Source organism: Anolis carolinensis, unplaced genomic scaffold (assembly GCF_035594765.1).
Source record: "Anolis carolinensis isolate JA03-04 unplaced genomic scaffold, rAnoCar3.1.pri scaffold_7, whole genome shotgun sequence".
NCBI classification, from domain to species: Eukaryota; Metazoa; Chordata; class Lepidosauria; order Squamata; family Dactyloidae; genus Anolis; species Anolis carolinensis.
In genome coordinates this window covers 18,698,167-18,722,308 of record NW_026943818.1, presented here as the reverse complement: position 1 = coordinate 18,722,308, position 24,142 = coordinate 18,698,167, and the positions used below count along the sequence as shown (strand labels likewise).

The 24,142-nt window shown below is 41.0% G+C and overlaps 1 protein-coding gene and 1 long non-coding RNA gene across 2 annotated transcripts in view; one reads left to right on the top strand and one right to left on the bottom strand.

Annotated features, from left to right (window-relative positions):
* The first annotated feature begins 3,143 nt into the window (after positions 1–3,143).
* LOC134293239 (uncharacterized) lies at positions 3,144–7,955 on the top strand. Its single transcript, XR_010000265.1, has 2 exons — positions 3,144–3,441; positions 7,620–7,955. It is a non-coding gene; the product is annotated as an uncharacterized LOC134293239 (long non-coding RNA).
* Positions 7,956–8,333: 378 nt separating this feature from the next.
* The window catches only part of LOC134293157 (zinc finger HIT domain-containing protein 3-like), an 18,285-nt gene continuing 2,476 nt past the window's right edge, over positions 8,334–24,142 (bottom strand). Inside the window, exons 3-4 of the mRNA XM_062959850.1 lie at positions 10,665–10,774; positions 8,334–9,114 (exon numbers count right to left, since the gene is read on the bottom strand). Of these exons, the coding sequence (XP_062815920.1) occupies positions 8,885–9,114; positions 10,665–10,774 (340 nt within the window). The 3' untranslated portion in view covers positions 8,334–8,884. The remainder of the gene's footprint in view (positions 9,115–10,664; positions 10,775–24,142) is intronic.

The following is a 24,142-nucleotide window of genomic DNA, read 5'->3' as shown; positions in this document are numbered from 1 at the left end:
TTCGAGAACATGGCCATAGTATTGTGCGGATGCAAAGTTGTAGAGGTTGTATGGGATGGTGGGAGTTGTAGTTTGGCAAGGCACCGGCACTCTTGGGCAGAGGGCGTGAAGGGCCTTGCAAACCTCTAACTCCAAAGATTATTATTAGTAGTATTAGCATTATTTTAAACTGTCATGGCTCAAAGAAATATCAATTAATATTACATTAAGTCCTAATGGCTTTTCCGTCTGTCGCCCTCCTGTGGACAGAATAATATTCCACTTGCCTTGAAACTCTGATTCTTTGCTCTCTGCTGCCATCAAATGGTCAGGTAGGGAAGTGCAGCCTCAGTGTTATATTTCCCCCAATATTGCCTTGAGATTATCATCTGCAGTCCTTTGCTGCCATCATGTGGCCAAATAGAAGGTTGCAGGCTAGAGCAATAATATGAATATTATTGCTATGTCAGCAGAGAGGCTTCTCCATTGCTCAAGGCTGTAATACTGGGAGTTATAGTTTTGCAAGGGCGTCTCCCAATCATGCCGCTGACTCACCCCACTGCGATGGTGCAATGTAGGGATGGATTGGCACCACTTCTCATTGCCGTGGCCCCTGGGATCTGCAGTTTACCTTGGTCCCATGCCTATCTGATAGGGGGTGATGCACTATGGAACTTCTACGACATATTGCTATTTACATATTTATTTATTTGCGACATCCCGAAGGGGACTCAGGGTGGTTTACAAGTATTTATACATACAATATATTATACGACTATATTGCAATATTATTAGTAATATTTCATGTAATAAAAATATACAATTATAGTGAATTATAATTATGCTTACACTGTAATAATTATTACATTGATATGGAATCCCGGGAGCTACAGTTTGGCAGAGGAGCCGCAAGGCCTAGCGAACTATATCACTCAGGTTCCCATAGCATTGAGCTGTTGCAAAGTAGCAGAGGTTGTATGGGATGGTGGGAGTTGTAGTTTGGCAAGGCATCAGCACTCCTGGGCAGAGGGGGTGAAAGGCCTTGCAAACCTCTCACTCCCAAGCTTATTATTATTAGTATTAGTATTATTTAAGATGGCCCTGGATCAAGGAAATATCAATTAATATTACATTAATTCCTAATGGCTTTTCCGTTTGTCGCCCTCCTGTGGACAGAAGAATATTGCACTTGCCTTGAGATTCTGATTCTTAGCTCTCTGCTGCCATCAAATGGTCAGGTGGGGAAGTGCAGCCTCAGTGTTATATTTTCCCCAATATTGCCTTGAGATTCTCATCTGCAATCCTTTGCTGCCATCAAGTGGTCAGATAAGGAAGAGCAGCCTTGAGTTTTTATTTTTCTAGATCCCATAACTTTTTGGGTTTTTCTATTTTCCTTTCATTCTGCCTTCCTGCTTTCAGAGTGGCTTACAAATTATATGTACGTACAATATATTATATTATTAGCATCCATTAGCATTATATATTACTACTAGCTGTGCCCAACCACGCGTTGCTGTGGCGAAGTCTGGTGGTATGGGAAATAAAGTATTGAGGTATTGGTGGTAGTTAAGGTAAAGGGTAAAGGTTTTCCTCTGATGGAGCTTAGCCTTCTAACTGGCAGCAATTGGATAAAAACAATTATTCCTCTCCCTCTAATTAGGACTTTATTTTTCTTTTCTTTTTGTTGTATGAACGTAGAGGCATGGATGAGGGGTTGTGCTGCCAAGTTTAGTGTTTCTGGGATGAGTAGTTTTGTTGTTTTGTCCTAGGCCGAAACTTCATTAGCCTTTTATATATATAGATATTGCACTATGTCATCATACTGTATTATTATTAGTAATATCGCATGTAATATATAATTAATATTATTATATTACTATTAGTATTATATTGTATTACATTATAATATAATTATGAATATTATATGTATATACAATATATATATTATTATATATTATATTGTATATTGGCCCCCCAACTGATGGCATAGGCGACAAGTATAACTAATACTACTAACAGCAGCAACAACAACAACAATATCCTGGGAGTTGAAGTTTTGCTTGTCGCCTCCTCTGCCCAAGAATGCTGGAGCCTCATCATTGGAAGTAGTCGAATAAAAAAATCCAGTCTGGCCCACAGTATTGGAAAATTAGAGTTTTGCTACAGAACCCTGGAAGATCTAGTTCGACAAGGCTTTGAGCCATACAGTGCTGGTGCCAGGCCAAACTACAGCTCCCAGGATCTCATAGTGTAGACAGGCAAGGCTTTTGCAAAAGCTTTGGGTCCAAGACAGCAAAGAGAAACTACCTGACCCAAAGCCATGGTTGTTTACATTGTGAACTCCTGGGAGTTGCAGTTTGACATGGCAGCTGCCCTGTCTGGTTGGGGTCCTTGTAAAACTAGACCTCCCAGGGTCCTATAGCATGTAGTTTGGCTGACGAGGCGCAAGGCCTAGCAAACTATATCACTCAGGCTCCCATAGCATTGAGCTGTTGCAAAGTTGCAGAGGTTGTATGGGATGATGGGAGTTGTAGTTTGGCAAGGCACCGGCACTCTTGGGCAGAGGGGGTGAAAGGCCTTGCAAACCTCTCACTCCCAAGATTATTATTATTAGTATTAGTTTGATTTAAGATGGCCCTGGATCAAGGAAATATCAATTAAAATTACATTAAGTCCTAATGGCTTTTCCGTTTGTCGCCCTCGTGTGGACAGAAGAATATTGCACTTGCCTTCAGATTGTGATTCTTAGCTCTCTGCTGCCATCAAATGGCCAGGTGGGGAAGTGCAGCCTCAGTGTTATAATTCCCTCCAAAGGATCCCACAATGTAAACAGGCATGGCTTTGGGTCAGGGACTTTCTCTTTGCTGTCTGAGACCCATAGGGTCTATGTTCCCTTTCTTCAAAGCAGGGGCGCTCTTTCCTTTTCATACCTCTAGGTTCCTTTTCTGCATTGCAGGGGCGCTCTTTGCTTTTCATACCTCTATCTTCCTCTTATCCCTCCCTTTCCCCCTCCGCCTCCGCTCTCTTCTCCCATTGGTTGTTGCTTGGGAGGTCCCGCCCCTTTCCCCTTCCTTCGCTCCCTCATTGGTCGAAGCGCGTCCTGGCAGATATGTAGTGCGGGGGCGTTTCCCATCGTAGCCGCAATAATACAAAATAAATAATAATATAATATCGGAGATATTAAGTCTTCGAGCTTATTAATAATCGTTACGTATTATTATGTTGTTTGAATATGAGGTGTTTGGAGGTGTCAGGGTTGGCGACGGAAGGGACGGGTTGTGTGATGGACCTGCCGGGACTTGGGGGCGGGGCAAGGGGCGTGGCCTGGCGCGTGAGGGAGGGAGGGAGGAGGGGGGAGAGCCGGGGAAGGGAACAGCCAAGATGGCGGCCGGGCTGAGGCGAGCGAAGCGCCGCTGAGGAGAACGTCAGCAAAAGGCCTTTATTTTATATTATTATGATTGTGTTAGTATTTCATATTATATTATTATCGTACATATTATGTTGCATCACGTTTATAATATATTCTTTCTTTATTATTTCATATTATTATTATAGACATGATTTTGCATTATTATGTTATTTCATATTATATTATTATTATTATTATTTTGCATCCTTATATTATTTGGTTTTTATATTATTATCATTTTACATTATTATTATATTATATTATTTTGTTCTTATTTCATATTATATTTATTTCATATTTTATTATATTATTATTTTGCATCATTATTATATTATTCTGTTATTTCATATTATTATAATACACGGTATTTTGCATTATTATGTTGTTATTATTTCATATTATTATACATATGATTTTGCATTATTATGTTGTTATATTATATTATTATTATTATTTTGCATCCTTATATTATTTGGTTTTTATATTATTATCATTTTACATTATTATTATATTATATTATTTTGTTCTTATTTCATATATTTATTTCATATTTTATTATATTATTATTTTGCATCATTATTATATTATTCTGTTATTTCATATTATTATAATACACGGTATTTTGCATTATTATGTTGTTATTATTTCATATTATTATATATATGATTTTGCATTATTATGTTGTTATATTATATTATTATTATTATTTTGCATCCTTATATTATTTGGTTTTTATATTATTATCGTTTTACATTATTATTATATTATATTATTTTGTTCTTATTTCATATTATATTTATTTCATATTTTATTATATTATTATTTTGCATCATTATTATATTATTCTGTTATTTCATATTATTATAATACACAGTATTTTGCATTAGAATCAGTTTCAAGGCAAGTGCAATCTTCTTCTGTCCACAGGAGGGCGACAGAGGGACAAGCCATAGGGTTTAACCTGCCAAATCATTGATATTTCCTTGATCCAGGGCACTCTTAATTAATATTAATACTAATAATTATAAGCTTGGGAGTTAGAGGTTTGCAAGGCCTTTCACCCCTTCTGCCCAAAAGTGCTGATGCCTTGCCAAACTACAACTCCCTCCATCCCATACAGTCTCTGCAACTTTGCAACAGCTCAATGCTTTACTGTATAAATTGGAGAGTATACTTGGGGAGTATTTATACAGAAATACAAATACTGGGAGTTCCAGTGGGAGTCACATTGCATCGCCCCCGATCAGAGAGCAATGAGACCCCAGCAAACTACAGATCCCAGGGCCTCACAGCACGGAACCACAGCAATGGGAAGTGGGGCCAAAACGTGCCTCCGCTGCACCATCCCAGTGGGGTGACTCAGCGGCATGACTGAGAGAAGAAGCCCTTGCAAAACTACAACTCCCAGGATTCCCTGGCACTGAGCTGTGAGTCCCAGAGAGCAAAGAGAAACTTCCTGACCCAAAGCCATGCCTGTCTACATGATGGGATCCTGGGAGTTGCAGTTTGGCATGGCAGCAGCACTCTCTGGTTCGGGCCCTTGCAAAACTAGACCTCCCAGGGTCCTATAGCATGTCGTTTGGCAGAGAAAGGCCTAGAGAACTATATCTCCCAGTCCGTTGTCGAAGGCTTTCATGGCCGGAATCACTGGGTTGTTCTGTGTTTTCCAAGCTGTATGGCCATGTTCCAGAAGCATTCTCTCCTGATGTTTTGCCCACATCTATGGCAGGCATCCTCTTGGGAGAGAGGGCAGTCTAGAAATAAAGTTTTATTATTATTTTATTATTATTATTTTATTCTTATTGGGAAACTAAGCAAGGGGGGTTTATATCTCCTAGGCTCCAATGGCATTGAGCTGTTGGTAGAGTTTGTATGGGATGGAGGGAGTTGTAGTTTGGCAGGGCTCTTGGGCTGAGGGGGTGAAAGGCCTTGTAAAACTCTAACTCCGAAGATTATAATTCAGGGGTCCTCAAACTTTTTAAGCCGACGGCCGGTCCACAATCCTTTTGACTGTTGAGGGGCCGGATTATCATTTGAAAGAGAATACAAACAAATTCTGATGCACACTGCATATGTCTTATTTACAGTGCAAAAACAACAACAACAAGTACAATGAAATAACAATACAATATTTAAAAATAAAAACAAATTTAACCAACATACATTTATCAGGATTTCAATGGGAAGTGTAGTCCTGCTTCTGGCCAATGAGATAGTCAAGTTAATTAGGGTTGTTGTTGTTGTTGTTGTTGTATGCCTTCAAGTCATTTCAGACTTTGGGTGAGCCTAAGTCTAAAATTTATTTATTTATTTATTTATTTATTATTTACTGCATTTATTTACTACATTTGTATCACACCCTTCTCACCCCAAAGGGGACTCAGTGTGGCTTACAAATTATATGTACATACAATATATTATATTATTAGCATAGCACAATATCAGCATTATATATCACTACATTGAACTATACCACTATACTGTAATATTATTAGTAATATTATGTGTAATATAGAATATATAATTAATATTATTATATGGTATTATTATTAGTGTTATATTGTATTACATTATAATATTATTTTCAATATTATATGTATATACAATATATTATATTATAAAACTGAGGGCGGGGGCCAGGTAAATGACCTCGGAGGGCCGCATCCGGCCCCTGGGCCTTAGTTTGGGGACCCCTGTTATAATTATTAGTATTAGTATTATACTAATATATCTATGACATTCCAATTAAACCCTTATGGCTTTTCCGTCTGTCGCCCTCCTGTGGACAGAATAATATTGCACTTGCCTTGAAACTCTGATTCTTTGCTCTCTGCTGCCATCAAATGGTCAGGTGGGGAAGTGCAGCCTCAGTGTGATAATTCCCTCCAAAGGATCCCACAATGTAAATAGGCATCGCTTTGGGTCAGGGACTTTCTCTTTGCTGTCTGGGACCCATAGCTCAGTGCTAAAGAATCCTGGGAGTTGTAGTTTTGCAAGGGCTTCTCTCAGTCATGCCGCTGACTCACTCCACTACGACGGTGCAATGGAGGCACGTTTTGGCAGCACTTCCTATTGCTGTGGCTCCGTGCTGTGGGCCCCTGGGATCTGTAGTTTGCCGTGGCCCCATCGCTCCCTTATGGGGGTGATGCAGTGAGACTCCCACTGGAACTTCTACAGCCGATTGCTATTCAATCCTGGGAGCTGTAGTTTGGCAGAGGAGGCAAAAGCCCTTGGAGAACAACACCTCCCAGGCTCCCATAACATTGAGCTGCGGCAGTGATGCACTTCAGTTACAAAGTTGTATGGGAGGCTGGGAGGTCTAGTTCAACAAAGCCTTGGAAAACTGCACTTCCCAGGCTCCCATAACTTTGAGTTGTTGCAAAGTTGCAGAGGTTGCATGGGATGGTGGGAGTTGTAGTTTGGCAAGGCAACAGCACTCTTGGGCCGAGGGGGTGAAAGGCCTTGCAAAACACTAACTTTCAAGATTATTAGTCTTAGTATTATTTTAAACTGGCTGCACTTCCCTAACTGACCATTTGATGGCAGCAGAGAGCAAAGAATCAGAGTTTCAAGGCAAGTGCAATATTCTTCTGTCCACAGGAGGGCGACAGACGGACAAGCCATAAGGGTTTAATTGGGATATCATTGATCTTTCTTTGAGCCATGGCACTCTTAATTAATATTAATACTAATAATTATAAACTTGGGAGTTAGAGGTTTGCAAGGCCTTTCACCCCCTCTGCCCTAGAGTGCCGGTGCCCTGCCAAACTACAACTCCCACCATCCCATGCAACCTCTGCAACAGCTCAATGCCATTGGAGACTAGGAGATATAAACCCCCCTTGCTTAGTTTCCCAATAAGAATAAAATAATAATAATAAAATAATAATAAAACTTTATTTCTAGACTGCCCTCTCTCCCCAGAGGATGCCTGCCATAGATGTGGGCGAAACGTCAGTGCGTCTCCCACTGGAACTTCTATGGCACATTGCAATGGAATCTCGAGAGTGATTAGTGACATTTTTTTTGTTTAGGATGTTGTGGTCCTATTCTAGAACAAGTGTTTTTAACCTTTTGTTGTTTTCTTTTTTCTGTCTTAATGAAAGCATGATGTTTTGGGGAGATGTAGAGTAGGCTCCGCATTTTTGTCGTGGTTTTGTTTGTGAAATATGGCGATAGCATTGTTCTTAATGCTATCCTGAGACTCTTGGTGTTGTTGTTGTTCTTCCAGGAGACGCTTTGGGGCTGAACCGGCCCGTCCTGGTGCCGTATAAGCTGATCCGGGACAGCCCCGAGGCCCTCGAGGTGCTCGGCCTCCCAGACGAGATCCCGTTCCGGAACCCCAACACCTACGACATCCACCGGCTGGAGAAGATCCTCAAGGCTCGCGACCGCATCCGCATGGTGGTGACGAATCCGCTTCAGTAAGCCCGGCCTTCCTGCCTGTATTTCATCGCATAGTAGTCACCCCTTTGTCATAGTCACACCACCATCTTTTGGGTGGCAATGATCCCCGCATAACACTATGTAACACAACTTTCTGGAGTAAAAAAAAAATTCCTTGTGATCTGTATCTTAAACCTGTAAGGCCACAGGGGTATAATCGGAGCTTGCCCATATTTCATCGCATAATAGTCCCCCCTTCGTAATGGAAGAGAATGGAATTTTATAAGTATGCATTTTAATAAAAACTTTTAAGAAAGTTAGAAGTAAAAAAAAGAAAAATCGACAAGAGGGATGGGGTTTGAAAAGCTTGCCCATATTTCATCGGATAATAGTCGCCCCTTCGTAATGGAAGAGAATGGAATTTTATAAGTATGAATTTTGATAAAAACTTTTAAGAAAGTTAGAAGTAAAAAAAGAAAAATCGACAAGAGGGATGGGGTTTGAAAAGCCCATATTTCATCGCACAATAGTCGCCCCTTCGTAATGGAAGAGAATGGAATTTTATAAGTATGCATTTTAATAAAAACTTTTAAGAAAGTTAGAAGTAAAAAAAGAAAAATCGACAAGAGGGATGGGGTTTGAAAAGCTTGCCCATATTTCATCGCATAATAGTCGCCCCACCATTTTTTGGGTGGCAATGATCCCCGCATAACACTATGCAACACAACTTTTGTTCCTGGGTTATAAATGTCATTTCCTAAATGGTTCTAGATTGCCACCGTTTTGTATAGAAACAGAATCAAAACAAGCTCAGCGAGTTGTAACTCAGCCGTAAGGACAGACCAGTGAGAATTCAGGCGGCTTCTACGTGTATTTTCCCTTTCTGGGTTTAAGAAATAGTGCCTGGGAATGAAGAGGTTTCTCAACGAAAGGCATACATTTTCAACCAATGTTGGGTAGGAGTTCTCAGAAATAATCACCTTTTGTGGGAACCAAGAGTCCCCAGGAATGGCTGGGGGGGAAAAATCCAAAAAATGTACATTTTTCTCAGCAATCAACAATGAAGACTGGTTGGACGACAACTCCCATTGGTCCCGGCCAGCACAGTGGTCAAGACTGATAGGAATTGTGACCGGAAAACGTCAACACAGGGTCTCCTTGCTCTTCCTCGGCCGGCGGTGGCTCCACAATCCGCAGGCAGCAGTCGGCAAACTCGGCAAAGAGCGGCTCCTGCATGGATTCCCGGAGAAGGGCGCTCTTGTCGGCGGCCCCGTCCACCCGGAGGAGCAAGTGGCCAAGGTGCGGGTTGCGCAGGAGGCCTCCCAGTTCCACGGATCCCCCTGGTTTTGCAAGGAAAGAGAAGGAAAGAGGTCTGGGAACACCAAAGCCAACTCCCCAAAACCCAGCTCTTCCAATGGGCTGACATCCGGAAGCCCCGGGGCTTGGCCAGGCCTTGTTTACATTCTCCAAACATTCCCTCCAAGGCCATGGACGTGGCCCACGCCCTCAACCAGTGGTTCTCAACCTGTGCGTCCCCAGATATTTTTGCCCTCTAACTCCCAGCTGGTAAACTGGCTGGGAATTCTGGGAGTTGTAGGCCAAAACACCTGGGGACCCACAGGTTGAGAACCACTGCCCTAAAACTTAGGCTTAGGGTCTAAAATGACTTGAAGGTACACAACAACATTACTAATAATATTACCATATAATGATATAGTACAATATAGTCATTTCATGCTTATATTGTGCTATTGTAATAATATATTGTATGTTCATTTGATTTGTAAGCTGCTCCGAGTCCCCTTCGGGGTGAGAAGAGTGGGATACAAATGTAGTAAATAAATAAAGAAAACCCTAAATAACTTGACTCTCTCATCAGCCCAAAGCAGGCCCACACTTCCCATTGAAAGAGTGGTATATTTATGTTGGGTTAAAATGGTTCTCATTTTACAGGCAGTTCCCAGGTTACCAACAAGACTGGTTCTGTAGGTTTGTTCTGAAGTTGAATTTGTTTGGAAGTCAAAACAGGGACATTTTAAAGTGTAACTCCAGCAATCCAAAGCATGTGTGTGTGGATATGAGGCATCCAGTGGCGAGTGCAATAAAGCACTGAGCTGCTGAACTAGTTTGCTAGTTTTATATATATGTATACACACACACACACACACGTGTGTGTGTGTGTGTGTATATATATATATATATGTGTGTGTGTGTGTGTGTGTATATATATATATACGTACGTAATAATTTACAATATTATATAATAATTATAACATATTTTATATACATATAAAATTCATAATATTATATTGTAATACAATATAATACTAATAATACAATATAATAATATTAATTGTATATTATATTTTACATGTAATATTACTAATAATATTACCATATATTGACACAGTACAATATAGTAATTTATTACCAGTATTGTCCTATGCTAATAATATAATACTGTATGTAAATTTAATTTGTCGCCTTCGGGGTGAGAAGGGCAGCATATAAATGTAGCAAATAAATAAATAAATAAGGGACATTTTAAAGTGTAACTCCAGCAATCCAAAGCATGTGTGTGTGGGTATGAGGCATCCGGTGGCGAGCGCGATAAACCACTGAGCTCCACTGTTAGCCTCAGCTAGCAGTTTGAAAACATGCAAATGTGAGTAGATCAATAGGTATTGCTACGGCGGGAAGATAACAGCATTCCATGCAGTCGTGCCAGTGGCCACATGACCTAGGAGGTGTCTATGGACAACGCTGGGTCTTTGGCTTAGAAATGGACTAGATTTAATGTCAGGGGAATACCTTTACCTATGTACATACATACATACACACACACACACACACACATATATATATGGCAGGAATAAACCAGGAAGCTTACCTAAGCGCTGGAGCTTATGGAGGGGGACCTTGTCACCTTCGTCATCTTCAGTCAAGATGTCATCCACAGCAAAAGAGCCTCCCGAAGAAATGGAGACAAGGGTCTCAAGTTAAAACCTCCCGGGGTGAAGAGACCCAGGCTGTGTCCCCCAAGTTACAAACATCCGACTTACAAATTAGTCCTAGTTAAGAATGGGACATATATAATATATAAAATTTAATATATTTTTTATTATTATATAATACTATTTTCGTTATTTTCTTTATTTTTTACCCTTTCTATTGACTACTATTATGATTTTAATTTTTTTTATAATAATGATGCAAAATAATAATATAATAATGCAAAATCATGTGTGTAATAATAATATGAAATAATAAATAATATAGTATAATAATGATGTAAAATAAATAATATAATATAATACGAAATACCTAATAACAAAATAATATAATATAATAATGATGCAAAATAATAATAATATAAAATAACAACATAATACAAAATACTGTGTATTATAATATGAAATAACAGAATAATATAATAATGATGCAATATAATAATAATATAATATAATATGAAATAAGAAGAAAATAATATAATAATGATGAAAAACAATAATAATAATATAAAATAATATAAGATCCAAATAATATAAGGATGCAAAATAATAGTAATATAATAATAATATAAAATAACAACATAATAATGCAAAATACTGTGTATTATAATAACACGAAATAACAGAATATAATAATGATGCAAAATAATAATAATATAATATGCAATACGCAAGAACAAATATAAAAATGATGTAAAATAATAATATAATAATAATATAAAATAACAACATAATAATGCAAAATCATGTGTATAATAGTATGAAATAACAGAATTATATAGTATAATAATGATGTAAAATAATAATATAATATGAAATATAAACAAAACGATATAAGAATGTAAAATATAAAATAAAAACCAATAATATAAGGATGCAAAATAATAATATTATAATAATATAAAATAACATAATAATGCAAAATACTGTGAATTATAATAATATGAAATAACAGAATAATATAATAATGATGCAAAATAATAATAATATAATAAAATATGAAATAAATATAATATCAAATAAGAACAAAATAATATAAAATAATAATGTAAAACGATAATATAAAAACCAAATAATATAAGGATGCAAAATAATAAAAATAATTATAATATAATATAATATAACAACATAATGCAAAATCATATGTATAATAATATGAAATAATAACAACATAATAATGCAAAATACTGTGTATTATAATAATATGAAATAACAGAATAATATAATAATGATGCAAAATAATAATATAATAAAATATGAAATAAATATAATATAAAATAAGAACAAAATAATATAATATAATAAAAATGTAAAACGATAATAATATAAAAACCAAATAATATAAGGATGTAAAATAATAATTATAATATAATATAATATAACAACATAATAATGCAAAATCATGTCTATAATAATAATATGAAATAATAAAGAAAGAATATATTATAAACGTGATGCAACATAATATGTACGATAATAATATAATATGAAATACTAACACAATCATAATAATATAAAATAAAGGCCTTTTGCTGACGTTCTCCTCAGCGGCGCTTCGCTCGCCTCAGCCCGGCCGCCATCTTGGCTGTTCCCTTCCCCGGCTCTCCCCCCTCCTCCCTCCCTCCCTCACGCGCCAGGCCACGCCCCTTGCCCCGCCCCCAAGTCCCGGCAGGTCCATCACACAACCCGTCCCTTCCGTCGCCAATCCTGACACCTCCATACACCTCATATTCAGACAACATAATAATACGTAACGATTATTAATAAGCTCGAAGACTATATATCTCCGATATTATATTATTATTTATTTTGTATTATTGCGGCTACGATGGGAAACGCCCCCGCACTACATATCTGCCAGGACGCGCTTCGACCAATGAGGGAGCGAAGGAAGGGGAAAGGGGCGGGACCTCCCAAGCAACAACCAATGGGAGAAGAGAGCGGAGGCGGAGGGGGGGAAAGGGAGGGATAGGAGGAACACAGAGGTATGAAAAGCGAAGAGCGCCCCTGCAATGCGGAATCGGAACCTAGAGGTATGAAAAGTAAAGAGTGACACTGCAATGCGGAAATGGAACATAGAGGTATGAAAAGTAAAGAGTGCCACTGCAATGCGGAATTGGAACCTAGAGGTATGAAAAGTAAAGAGTGACACTGCAATGCGGAAATTGAACATAGAGGTATGAAAAGTAAAGAGTGCCACTGCAATGCGGAATTGGAACCTAGAGGTATGAAAAGCAAAGAGTGCCACTGCAATGCGGAAATTGAACATAGAGGTATGAAAAGTAAAGAGTGCCCCTGCAATGCGGAATCGGAACCTAGAGGTATGAAAAGTAAAGAGTGACACTGCAATGCGGAAATTGAACATAGAGGTATGAAAAGCAAAGAGTGCCACTGCAATGCGGAAATGGAACCTAGAGGTATGAAAAGCAAAGAGTGCCACTGCAATGCGGAAATTGAACATAGAGGTATGAAAAGTAAAGAGTGCCACTGCAATGCGGAAATGGAACATAGAGGTATGAAGAGTAAAGAGTGCCACTGCAATGCAGAAAGGGAACATAGAGGTATGAAAAGGAAAGAGTGCCACTGCAATGCAGAAATTGAACATAGAGGTATGAAAAGTAAAGAGCGCCACTGCAATGCGGAAAAGGAACATAGAGGTATGAAAAGGAAAGAGCGCCCCTGCAATGTGGAAATGGAACATAGAGGTATGAAAAGGAAAGAGTGCCACTGCAATGCGGAAATGGAACATAGAGGTATGAAAAGCAAAGAGTGCCACTGCAATGCGGAAATTGAACATAGAGGTATGAAAAGCAAAGAGTGCCACTGCAATGCGGAATTGGAACATAGAGGTATAAAAAGTAAAGAGTGCCACTGCAATGCAGAAATGGAACATAGAGGTATGAAAAGGAAAGAGCGCCCCTGCAATGCAGAAATTGAACATAGAGGTATGAAAAGTAAAGAGCGCCCCTGCAATGCGGAAATGGAACATAGAGGTATGAAAAGGAAAGAGCGCCCCTGCAATGTGGAAATGGAACATAGAGGTATGAAAAGGAAAGAGTGCCACTGCAATGCGGAAATGGAACATAGAGGTATGAAAAGCAAAGAGTGCCACTGCAATGCGGAAATTGAACATAGAGGTATGAAAAGCAAAGAGTGCCACTGCAATGCGGAATTGGAACATAGAGGTATAAAAAGTAAAGAGTGCCACTGCAATGCGGAAATGGAACATAGAGGTATGAAAAGGAAAGAGCGCCCCTGCAATGCGGAAATGGAACATAGAGGTATGAAAAGTAAAGAGCGCCCCTGCAATGCAGAAATTGAACATAGAGGTATGAAAAGTAAAGAGCGCCACTGCAATGCGGAAAAGGAACATAGAGGTATGAAAAGGAAAGAGCGCCCCTGCAATGTGGAAATGGAACATAGAGGTATGAAAAGGAAAGAGTGCCACTGCAATGCGGAAATGGAACATAGAGGTATGAAAAGCAAAGAGTGCCACTGCAATGCGGAAATGGAACATAGAGGTATGAAAAGCAAAGAGTGCCACTGCAATGCGGAATTGGAACATAGAGGTATAAAAAGTAAAGAGTGCCACTGCAATGCGGAAATGGAACATAGAGGTATGAAAAGGAAAGAGCGCCCCTGCAATGCGGAAATGGAACATAGAGGTATGAAAAGGAAAGAGCGCCCCTGCAATGCAGAAATTGAACATAGAGGTATGAAAAGTAAAGAGCGCCCCTGCAATGCGGAAATGGAACATAGAGGTATGAAAAGGAAAGAGTGCCACTGCAATGCGGAAATGGAACATAGAGGTATGAAAAGCAAAGAGTGCCACTGCAATGCGGAAATGGAACATAGAGGTATGAAAAGCAAAGAGTGCCACTGCAATGCGGAAATTGAACATAGAGGTATGAAAAGTAAAGAGTGCCACTGCAATGCGGAAATGGAACATAGAGGTATGAAAAGTAAAGAGTGCCACTGCAATGCGGAATTGGAACATAGAGGTATGAAAAGTAAAGAGTGCCACTGCAATGCAGAAATGGAACATAGAGGTATGAAAAGGAAAGAGTGCCACTACAATGCGGAAATTGAACATAGAGGTATGAAAAGGAAAGAGCGCCCCTGCAATGTGGAAATGGAACATAGAGGTATGAAAAGTAAAGAGTGACACTGCAATGCGGAAATTGAACATAGAGGTATGAAAAGTAAAGAGTGCCACTGCAATGCGGAATTGGAACCTAGAGGTATGAAAAGCAAAGAGTGCCACTGCAATGCGGAAATTGAACATAGAGGTATGAAAAGCAAAGAGTGCCACTGCAATGCGGAAATTGAACATAGAGGTATGAAGAGTAAAGAGTGCCACTGCAATGCGGAAATGGAACATAGAGGTATGAAAAGCAAAGAGTGCCACTGCAATGCGGAAATTGAACATAGAGGTATGAAAAGTAAAGAGTGCCACTGCAATGCGGAAATGGAACATAGAGGTATGAAGAGTAAAGAGTGCCACTGCAATGCAGAAAGGGAACATAGAGGTATGAAAAGGAAAGAGTGCCACTGCAATGCAGAAATTGAACATAGAGGTATGAAAAGTAAAGAGCGCCACTGCAATGCGGAAAAGGAACATAGAGGTATGAAAAGGAAAGAGCGCCCCTGCAATGTGGAAATGGAACATAGAGGTATGAAAAGGAAAGAGTGCCACTGCAATGCGGAAATGGAACATAGAGGTATGAAAAGCAAAGAGTGCCACTGCAATGCGGAAATTGAACATAGAGGTATGAAAAGCAAAGAGTGCCACTGCAATGCGGAATTGGAACATAGAGGTATAAAAAGTAAAGAGTGCCACTGCAATGCAGAAATGGAACATAGAGGTATGAAAAGGAAAGAGCGCCCCTGCAATGCAGAAATTGAACATAGAGGTATGAAAAGTAAAGAGCGCCACTGCAATGCGGAAATGGAACATAGAGGTATGAAAAGGAAAGAGCGCCCCTGCAATGCGGAAATGGAACATAGAGGTATGAAAAGGAAAGAGCGCCCCTGCAATGCAGAAATTGAACATAGAGGTATGAAAAGTAAAGAGCGCCCCTGCAATGCGGAAATGGAACATAGAGGTATGAAAAGGAAAGAGTGCCACTGCAATGCGGAAATGGAACATAGAGGTATGAAAAGGAAAGAGCGCCCCTGCAATGCAGAAATTGAACATAGAGGTATGAAAAGTAAAGAGCGCCCCTGCAATGCGGAAATGGAACATAGAGGTATGAAAAGCAAAGAGTGCCACTGCAATGCGGAAATGGAACATAGAGGTATGAAAAGCAAAGAGTGCCACTGCAATGCGGAAATGGAACATAGAGGTATGAAAAGCAAAGAGTGCCACTGCAATGCGGAAATTGAACATAGAGGTATGAAAAGTAAAGAGTGCCACTGCAATGCAGAATTGGAACATAGAGGTATGAAAAGCAAAGAGTGCCCCTGCAATGCGGAAATGGAACATAGAGGTATGAAAAGGAAAGAGCGCCCCTGCAATGCAGAAATTGAACATAGAGGTATGAAAAGTAAAGAGCGCCCCTGCAATGCGGAAATGGAACATAGAGGTATGAAAAGGAAAGAGTGCCACTGCAATGCAGAATTGGAACATAGAGGTATGAAAAGCAAAGAGTGCCCCTGCAATGCGGAAATGGAACATAGAGGTATGAAAAGGAAAGAGCGCCCCTGCAATGCAGAAATTGAACATAGAGGTATGAAAAGTAAAGAGCGCCCCTGCAATGCGGAAATGGAACATAGAGGTATAAAAAGTAAAGAGTGCCACTGCAATGCAGAAATGGAACATAGAGGTATGAAAAGGAAAGAGCGCCCCTGCAATGCAGAAATTGAACATAGAGGTATGAAAAGTAAAGAGCGCCACTGCAATGCGGAAATGGAACATAGAGGTATGAAAAGGAAAGAGCGCCCCTGCAATGCGGAAATGGAACATAGAGGTATGAAAAGCAAAGAGTGCCACTGCAATGCGGAAATTGAACATAGAGGTATGAAAAGTAAAGAGTGCCACTGCAATGCAGAATTGGAACATAGAGGTATGAAAAGCAAAGAGTGCCCCTGCAATGCGGAAATGGAACATAGAGGTATGAAAAGGAAAGAGCGCCCCTGCAATGCAGAAATTGAACATAGAGGTATGAAAAGTAAAGAGCGCCCCTGCAATGCGGAAATGGAACATAGAGGTATGAAAAGGAAAGAGTGCCACTGCAATGCGGAAATGGAACATAGAGGTATGAAAAGCAAAGAGTGCCACTGCAATGCGGAAATGGAACATAGAGGTATGAAAAGCAAAGAGTGCCACTGCAATGCGGAAATTGAACATAGAGGTATGAAAAGTAAAGAGTGCCACTGCAATGCGGAAATGGAACATAGAGGTATGAAAAGTAAAGAGTGCCACTGCAATGCGGAATTGGAACATAGAGGTATGAAAAGTAAAGAGTGCCACTGCAATGCAGAAATGGAACATAGAGGTATGAAAAGGAAAGAGTGCCACTACAATGCGGAAATTGAACATAGAGGTATGAAAAGGAAAGAGCGCCCCTGCAATGTGGAAATGGAACATAGAGGTATGAAAAGCAAAGAGCGCCCCTGCAATGTGGAAATGGAACATAGAGGTATGAAAAGGAAAGAGCGCCCCTGCAATGCGGAAATGGAACATAGAGGTATGAAAAGCAAAGAGCGCCCCTGCAATGCGGAAATGGAACATAGAGGTATGAAAAGTAAAGAGTGCCCCTGCAATGCAGAAATGGATCACAGAGGTATGAAAAGGAAAGAGTGCCCCTGCAATGCGGAAATGCAATTGGAACATAGAGGTATGAAAAGCAAAGAGTGCCACTGCAATGCGGAAATTGAACACAGAGGTATGAAAAGTAAAGAGTGTTCCTGCAATGCAGAAAGGGAACACAGAGGTATGAAAAGGAAAGAGCGCCCCTGCAATGCGGAATTGGAACATAGAGGTATGAAAAGGAAAGAGCGCCCCTGCAATACAGAAATGGAACATAGAGGTATGAAAAGCAAAGAGCGCCCCTGCAATGCGGAAATGGAACATAGAGGTATGAAAAGGAAAGAGCGCCCCTGCAATACAGAAATGGAACACAGAGGTATGAAAAGCAAAGAGCGCCCCTGCAATGCGGAAATGGAACATAGAGGTATGAAAAGCAAAGAGCGCCCCTGCAATGCGGAATTGGAACATAGAGGTATGAAAAGCAAAGAGTGCCACTGCAATGCGGAAATTGAACATAGAGGTATGAAAAGCAAAGAGTGCCACTGCAATGCGGAAATGGAACATAGAGGTATGAAAAGTAAAGAGTGCCACTGCAATGCGGAATTGGAACATAGAGGTATGAAAAGTAAAGAGTGCCCCTGCAATGCGGAAATGCAATTGGAACATAGAGGTATGAAAAGCAAAGAGTGCCACTGCAATGCGGAAATTGAACACAGAGGTATGAAAAGCAAAGAGCGCCCCTGCAATACAGAAATGGAACATAGAGGTATGAAAAGCAAAGAGCGCCCCTGCAATGCGGAAATGGAACATAGAGGTATGAAAAGCAAAGAGCGCCCCTGCAATGCAGAAATGGAACATAGAGGTATGAAAAAAGCGCCCCTGCAATGCGGAAATGGAACATAGAGGTATGAAAAGGAAAGAGCGCCCCTGCAATGCAGAAATGGAACATAGAGGTATGAAAAAAGCGCCCCTGCAATGCGGAAATGGAACATAGAGGTATGAAAAGGAAAGAGCGCCCCTGCTTTGAAGAAAGGGAACACAGAGGTATGAAAAGTAAAGAGTGTCCCTGCAATGCAGAAATGGAACATAGAGGTATGAAAAGCAAAGAGCGCCCCTGCAATGCGGAAATGGAACATAGAGGTATGAAAAGGAAAGAGCGCCCCTGCAATACAGAAATGGAACACAGAGGTATGAAAAGCAAAGAGCGCCCCTGCAATACAGAAATGGAACATAGAGGTATGAAAAGCAAAGAGCGCCCCTGCAATGCGGAATTGGAACATAGAGGTATGAAAAGCAAAGAGTGCCACTGCAATGCGGAAATTGAACATAGAGGTATGAAAAGCAAAGAGTGCCACTGCAATGCGGAAATGGAACATAGAGGTATGAAAAGTAAAGAGTGCCACTGCAATGCGGAATTGGAACATAGAGGTATGAAAAGTAAAGAGTGCCCCTGCAATGCGGAAATGCAATTGGAACATAGAGGTATGAAAAGCAAAGAGTGCCACTGCAATGCGGAAATTGAACACAGAGGTATGAAAAGCAAAGAGCGCCCCTGCAATACAGAAATGGAACATAGAGGTATGAAAAGCAAAGAGCGCCCCTGCAATGCGGAAATGGAACATAGAGGTATGAAAAGCAAAGAGCGCCCCTGCAATGCAGAAATGGAACATAGAGGTATGAAAAAAGCGCCCCTGCAATGCGGAAATGGAACATAGAGGTATGAAAAGGAAAGAGCGCCCCTGCAATGCAGAAATGGAACATAGAGGTATGAAAAAAGCGCCCCTGCAATGCGGAAATGGAACATAGAGGTATGAAAAGGAAAGAGCGCCCCTGCTTTGAAGAAAGGGAACACAGAGGTATGAAAAGTAAAGAGTGTCCCTGCAATGCAGAAATGGAACATAGAGGTATGAAAAGCGAAGAGCGCCCCTGCAATGCAGAAATGGAACATAGAGGTATGAAAAGAAAAGAGCGCTCCTGCAATGCAGAATTGGAACCTAGAGGTATGAAAAGGAAAGAGCGCCCCTGCTTTGAAGAAAGGGAACATAGAGGTAGGAAAGGTAAAGTGCATTTTCCAGGCTGTCTATCCATATTCCAGAAGCATTCTCTCCTGACGTTTCGCCCACATCTATGGCAAGCATCCTCTGGGAAAGAGGGCGGTCTAGAAATAGTGTTGTATTATTATTTTATTATTGTCAGGCCTATTAGAAAATTAAGCAAGGGGGGTTTATATCTCCTAGGCTCCAATGGCATTGATGTGTTGCAGAGTTTGTATGGGATGGTGGGAGCTGTAGTTTGACAAGGCTCCGGCACTCTAGGGCAGAGGGGGTGAAAGGCCTTGCAAACCTCTAACTCCCAAGTGTATAATTATTAGTATTAATATTAATTAAGAGTGCCATGGCTCAAAGAAAGATCAATGATATCCCAATTAAACCCTATGGCGTTTCCATCTGTCGCCCTCCTGTGGACAGAAGAATATTGCACTTGCCTTGAAACTCTGATTCCTAGCTCTCTGCTGCCATCAAATGGTCAGATAGGGAACTGCAGCCAGCTTAAAATAATACTAATACTAAGACTAATACTAATAATCTTGAAAGTTAGTGTTTTCACCCCCTCTGCCCAAGAGTGCTGGTGCCTTGCCAAACTACAACTCCCACCATCCCATGTAACCTCTGCAACTTTGCAACAGCTCAATGTTATGGGAGCCTGGGAGGTGTAGTTTTCCAAGGCCTTTTGCCTCTTCTGCCAAACTACAGATCCCGGGATTCCATCGCAATGTGCCGTAGAAGTTCCAGTGGGAGACGCACTGCGTCACCCCCGATCAGAGAGCAGTGAGACCACAGCAAACTACAGATCCCAGGGGCCCACAGCCCGGAGCCAGGGCAATTGGAAGCAGTGCCAAAACGTGCCTCCATTGCACCGTCGCAGTGAGATGAGTCAGCAGCATGACTGAGAGAAGCCCTTGCAAAACTACAACTCCCAGGATTCCGTAGCACTGAGCTGTGGGTCCCAGACAGCAAAGAGAAACTTCCTGACCCAAAGCCATGCCTGTTTCCATTGTGGGATCCTGGGAGTTGCAGTTTGGCAAGGCAGCAGCACTCTCTGGTTCGGGCCCTTGTAAAACTAGACCTCCCAGGGTCCTATAGCATGTCGTTTGGCAGAGGAGGCGAAAGGCCTAGCGAACTATATCTCCCAGTGCATTGTTGAAGGCTTTCGCAGTGAGATGAGTCAGCAGCATGATTGAGAGACGCCCTTGCAAAACTACAACTCCCAGGATTCCGTAGGACTGAGCTATGTGTCCCAGACAGCAAAGAGAATCTACCTGACCCATAGCCATGCCTGTCTCCATTGAGGGATCCTTTGGAAGGAAATAAAACACTGAGGCTGCAGTTCCCCACCTGGCCATTTGATGGCAGCAGAGGGCCAAGAATTACAATCTGAAGGCAAGTGCAATATTCTTCTGTCCACAGGAGGGCGACAAACGGAAACGCCATTAGGACTTAATGTAATATTAATTGATATTTCCTTGATCCAGGGCAATCTTAAATAATACTAATACTAATAATAATAAGCTTGGGAGTTAGAGGTTTGCAAGGCCTTTCACCCCCTCTGCCCAAGAGTGCCAGTGCCTTGCCAAACTACAACTCCCATCATCCCATACAAACTCTGCAACAGCTCGATGCCATTGGAGCCTAGGAGATATAACCCCCCGGCTTAGTTTTCCAATAAGAATAAAATAATAATATAACAATAATAATAATAATAATAAAACTTTATTTCTCCCCAGAGAATGCCTGCCATAGATGTGGGCGAAATGTCAGGATTGAATGCTTCTGGAACATGGCCAAACAGCTCGGAAAACGCACAACAACCCATTGATTCCAGCCATGAAAGCCTTCGACAACACACTGGGAGATCTACTTTGCTGGGCCTTGTGCCTCCTCTGCCAAACTACATGCTATAGCACCCTGGGAGGTCTAGTTTTGCAAGGGTCCAAACCAGAGAGTGCTGGTGCCATGCCAAACTGCAACTCCCAGGAGCCCACACTGTAGACAGGCATGGTTTTGGGTCAGGTAGTTTCTCTTTGCTGTCTAAAACCCATAGTTCAGTGCTACGGAATCCTAGGAGTTGTAGTTTTGCAAGGGCTTCTCTCAATCATGCCGCTGCCTCACCCCAGTGCGACAGTGCTTTGGAGTCATGACAGCTGTAGTTTGACAGAGAAGGCGATAGACCTTGGAAAACTACACCTCCCAGGCTATCATAGCATTGAGCACGACAGTGGTACACTTTAGTTACAAAGTTGTATGGGAGGCTTTGTTTTGGGGCATTAGCTGGCCCTGATTGTTTCCTGTCTATAATTCCATCGCAATGTGCTGTAGAAGTTCCAGTGGGAGTCACACTGCGTCACCCCCGATCAGAGAGCAGCGAGACCACAGCAAACTACAGATCCCAGGGGCCCACAGCACGGAGTCACGGCAATTGGGAGTGGTGCCAAAACGTGTCTCCATTGCACCGTCGCAGTGAGGTGATTCAGCGGCATGACTGAGAGAAGCCCTTGCAAAACTACAACTCCCAGGATTCCGTAGCACTGAGCTATGGTTCTTTGACAGCAAATATAAATTACCTGACCCAAAACCATGCCTGTCTCCATTGTGGGATCCTTTGGAGAGAATTAAAACACTGAGGCTGCAGTTCCCCACCTGGCCATTTGATGGCAGCAGAGGGCTAAGAATCACAATGTGAAGGCAAGTGCAATATTCTTCTGTCCACAGGAGGGCGACAAACGGAAAAGACATAGGGTTTAACATGGAATATCACTGATATTTCCTTGATCCAGGGCCATCTTAAATCAAACTAATACTAATAATCTTGGGAGTGAGAGGTTTGCAAGGCCTTTCACCCCCTCTGCCCAAGAGTGCCGGTGCCTTGCCAAACTACAACTCCCACCATCCCATACAACCTCTGCAACTTTGCATCAGCTCAATGCTATGGGAGCCCGAGTGATATAGTTTGCTAGGCCTTTTGCCTCTTCTGCCAAACTACATGCTATAGAACCTTGGGAGGTCTAGTTTTACAAGGGTACGGACCAGATAGTGCTGGTGCCATAGCACTGAGCTATGGATTTGAGACAGCAAAGAGAAACTAACTGACCCAAAGCCATGCCTGTCTACATTGAGGGATCCTGGGAGTTGCAGTTTGACATGACACCGTGCAAACCTCTCACTCCCAAGATTATTATTATTACTACTGTAGAGTCTCACTTATCCAACATAAACGGGCTGGCAGAACGTTGAATAAGTGAATATGTTGGATTATAAGGAGGGATTAAGGAAAAGCCTATTAAACATCAAATTAGGTTATGATTTTACAAAGTAAGCACCAAAACATCATGTTTTACAACAAATTTGACAGAAAAAGTAGTTCAATACGTAGTAATGCTATGTAGTAATTACTGTATTTACGAATTTAGCACCAAAATATCACAATGTATTGAAAACATTGAATACAAAAATGAGCTGGATAATCCAGAACATTGGATAAGTGAGACTCTGCTGTATTATTATTATTTCAAATTGTCATGGCTCAATTCTGGGAGTTGGAGACCAAAACACCTGGAGGGCCCAAGTTTGCCCATGCCTGATCTAGAACCCGGATATGGATCTAGAACTCGGGTTCGAATCTAGTACGCTGAAGCACATACATTTCAAGCCGATCCGTATTGATTAAACCTAGGGATAGCAATTTTTTTCTTTTCGTTTCATATAATTTTTTTAAAAAAACAATCTTTCTAGACTGTAATAGCCAATAACAAAATCCAAATTTAAAATTTTACTATGGACAAGCCACTAGTTTTACTTACCCTTGTCCCCGCTTAAACCTTACCTTAAGGGAATAATTAATTTTAATCTTTTTATTCTGTACTTGCACAACTACCAAGGAGTGGGTTGGTAGGCTAGTAGGCCAGGATGCCTTGTTTTTACATGGTTTTACTGTATGTATGGGTAAATGTTTTGTATGTTTTACATGTTTTGATATGGTCAAAACTGACTAATCAATAAAGAGTTGTTGTTGTTGTTATAATAGTGTTGTTATATGTACACATAGATATGAAATAAAAGATCAGAAGCAATGTCTCCCTCCAGTGGACAGAGGCAGGACTGCATTAAGCATAGGGTTGCCATTAATATACTGCTGCATATTGAGCAATGTCTCCCTCCAGTGGACAGAGGCAGGACTGCATTAAGCATAGGGTTGCCATTAATATACTGCTGCATATTGAGCAATGTCTCCCTCCAGTGGACAGAGGCAGGACTGCATTAGGAATAGGGGTACCATTAATATACTGCTGCATATTGAGCAATGTCTCCCTCCAGTGGACAGAGGCAGGACTGCATTAGGAATAGGGGTACCATTAATATACTGCTGCATATTGAGCAATGTCTCCCTCCAGTGGACAGAGGCAGAACTGCATTAAGCATAGGATTGCCATTAATATACTGTTGCATATTAAACAATGTCTCCCTCCAGTGGACAGAGGCAGGACTGCATTAGGCATAGGGTTGTCATTAATACACTGCTGCATATTGAGCATATCAAGCACTACACTTC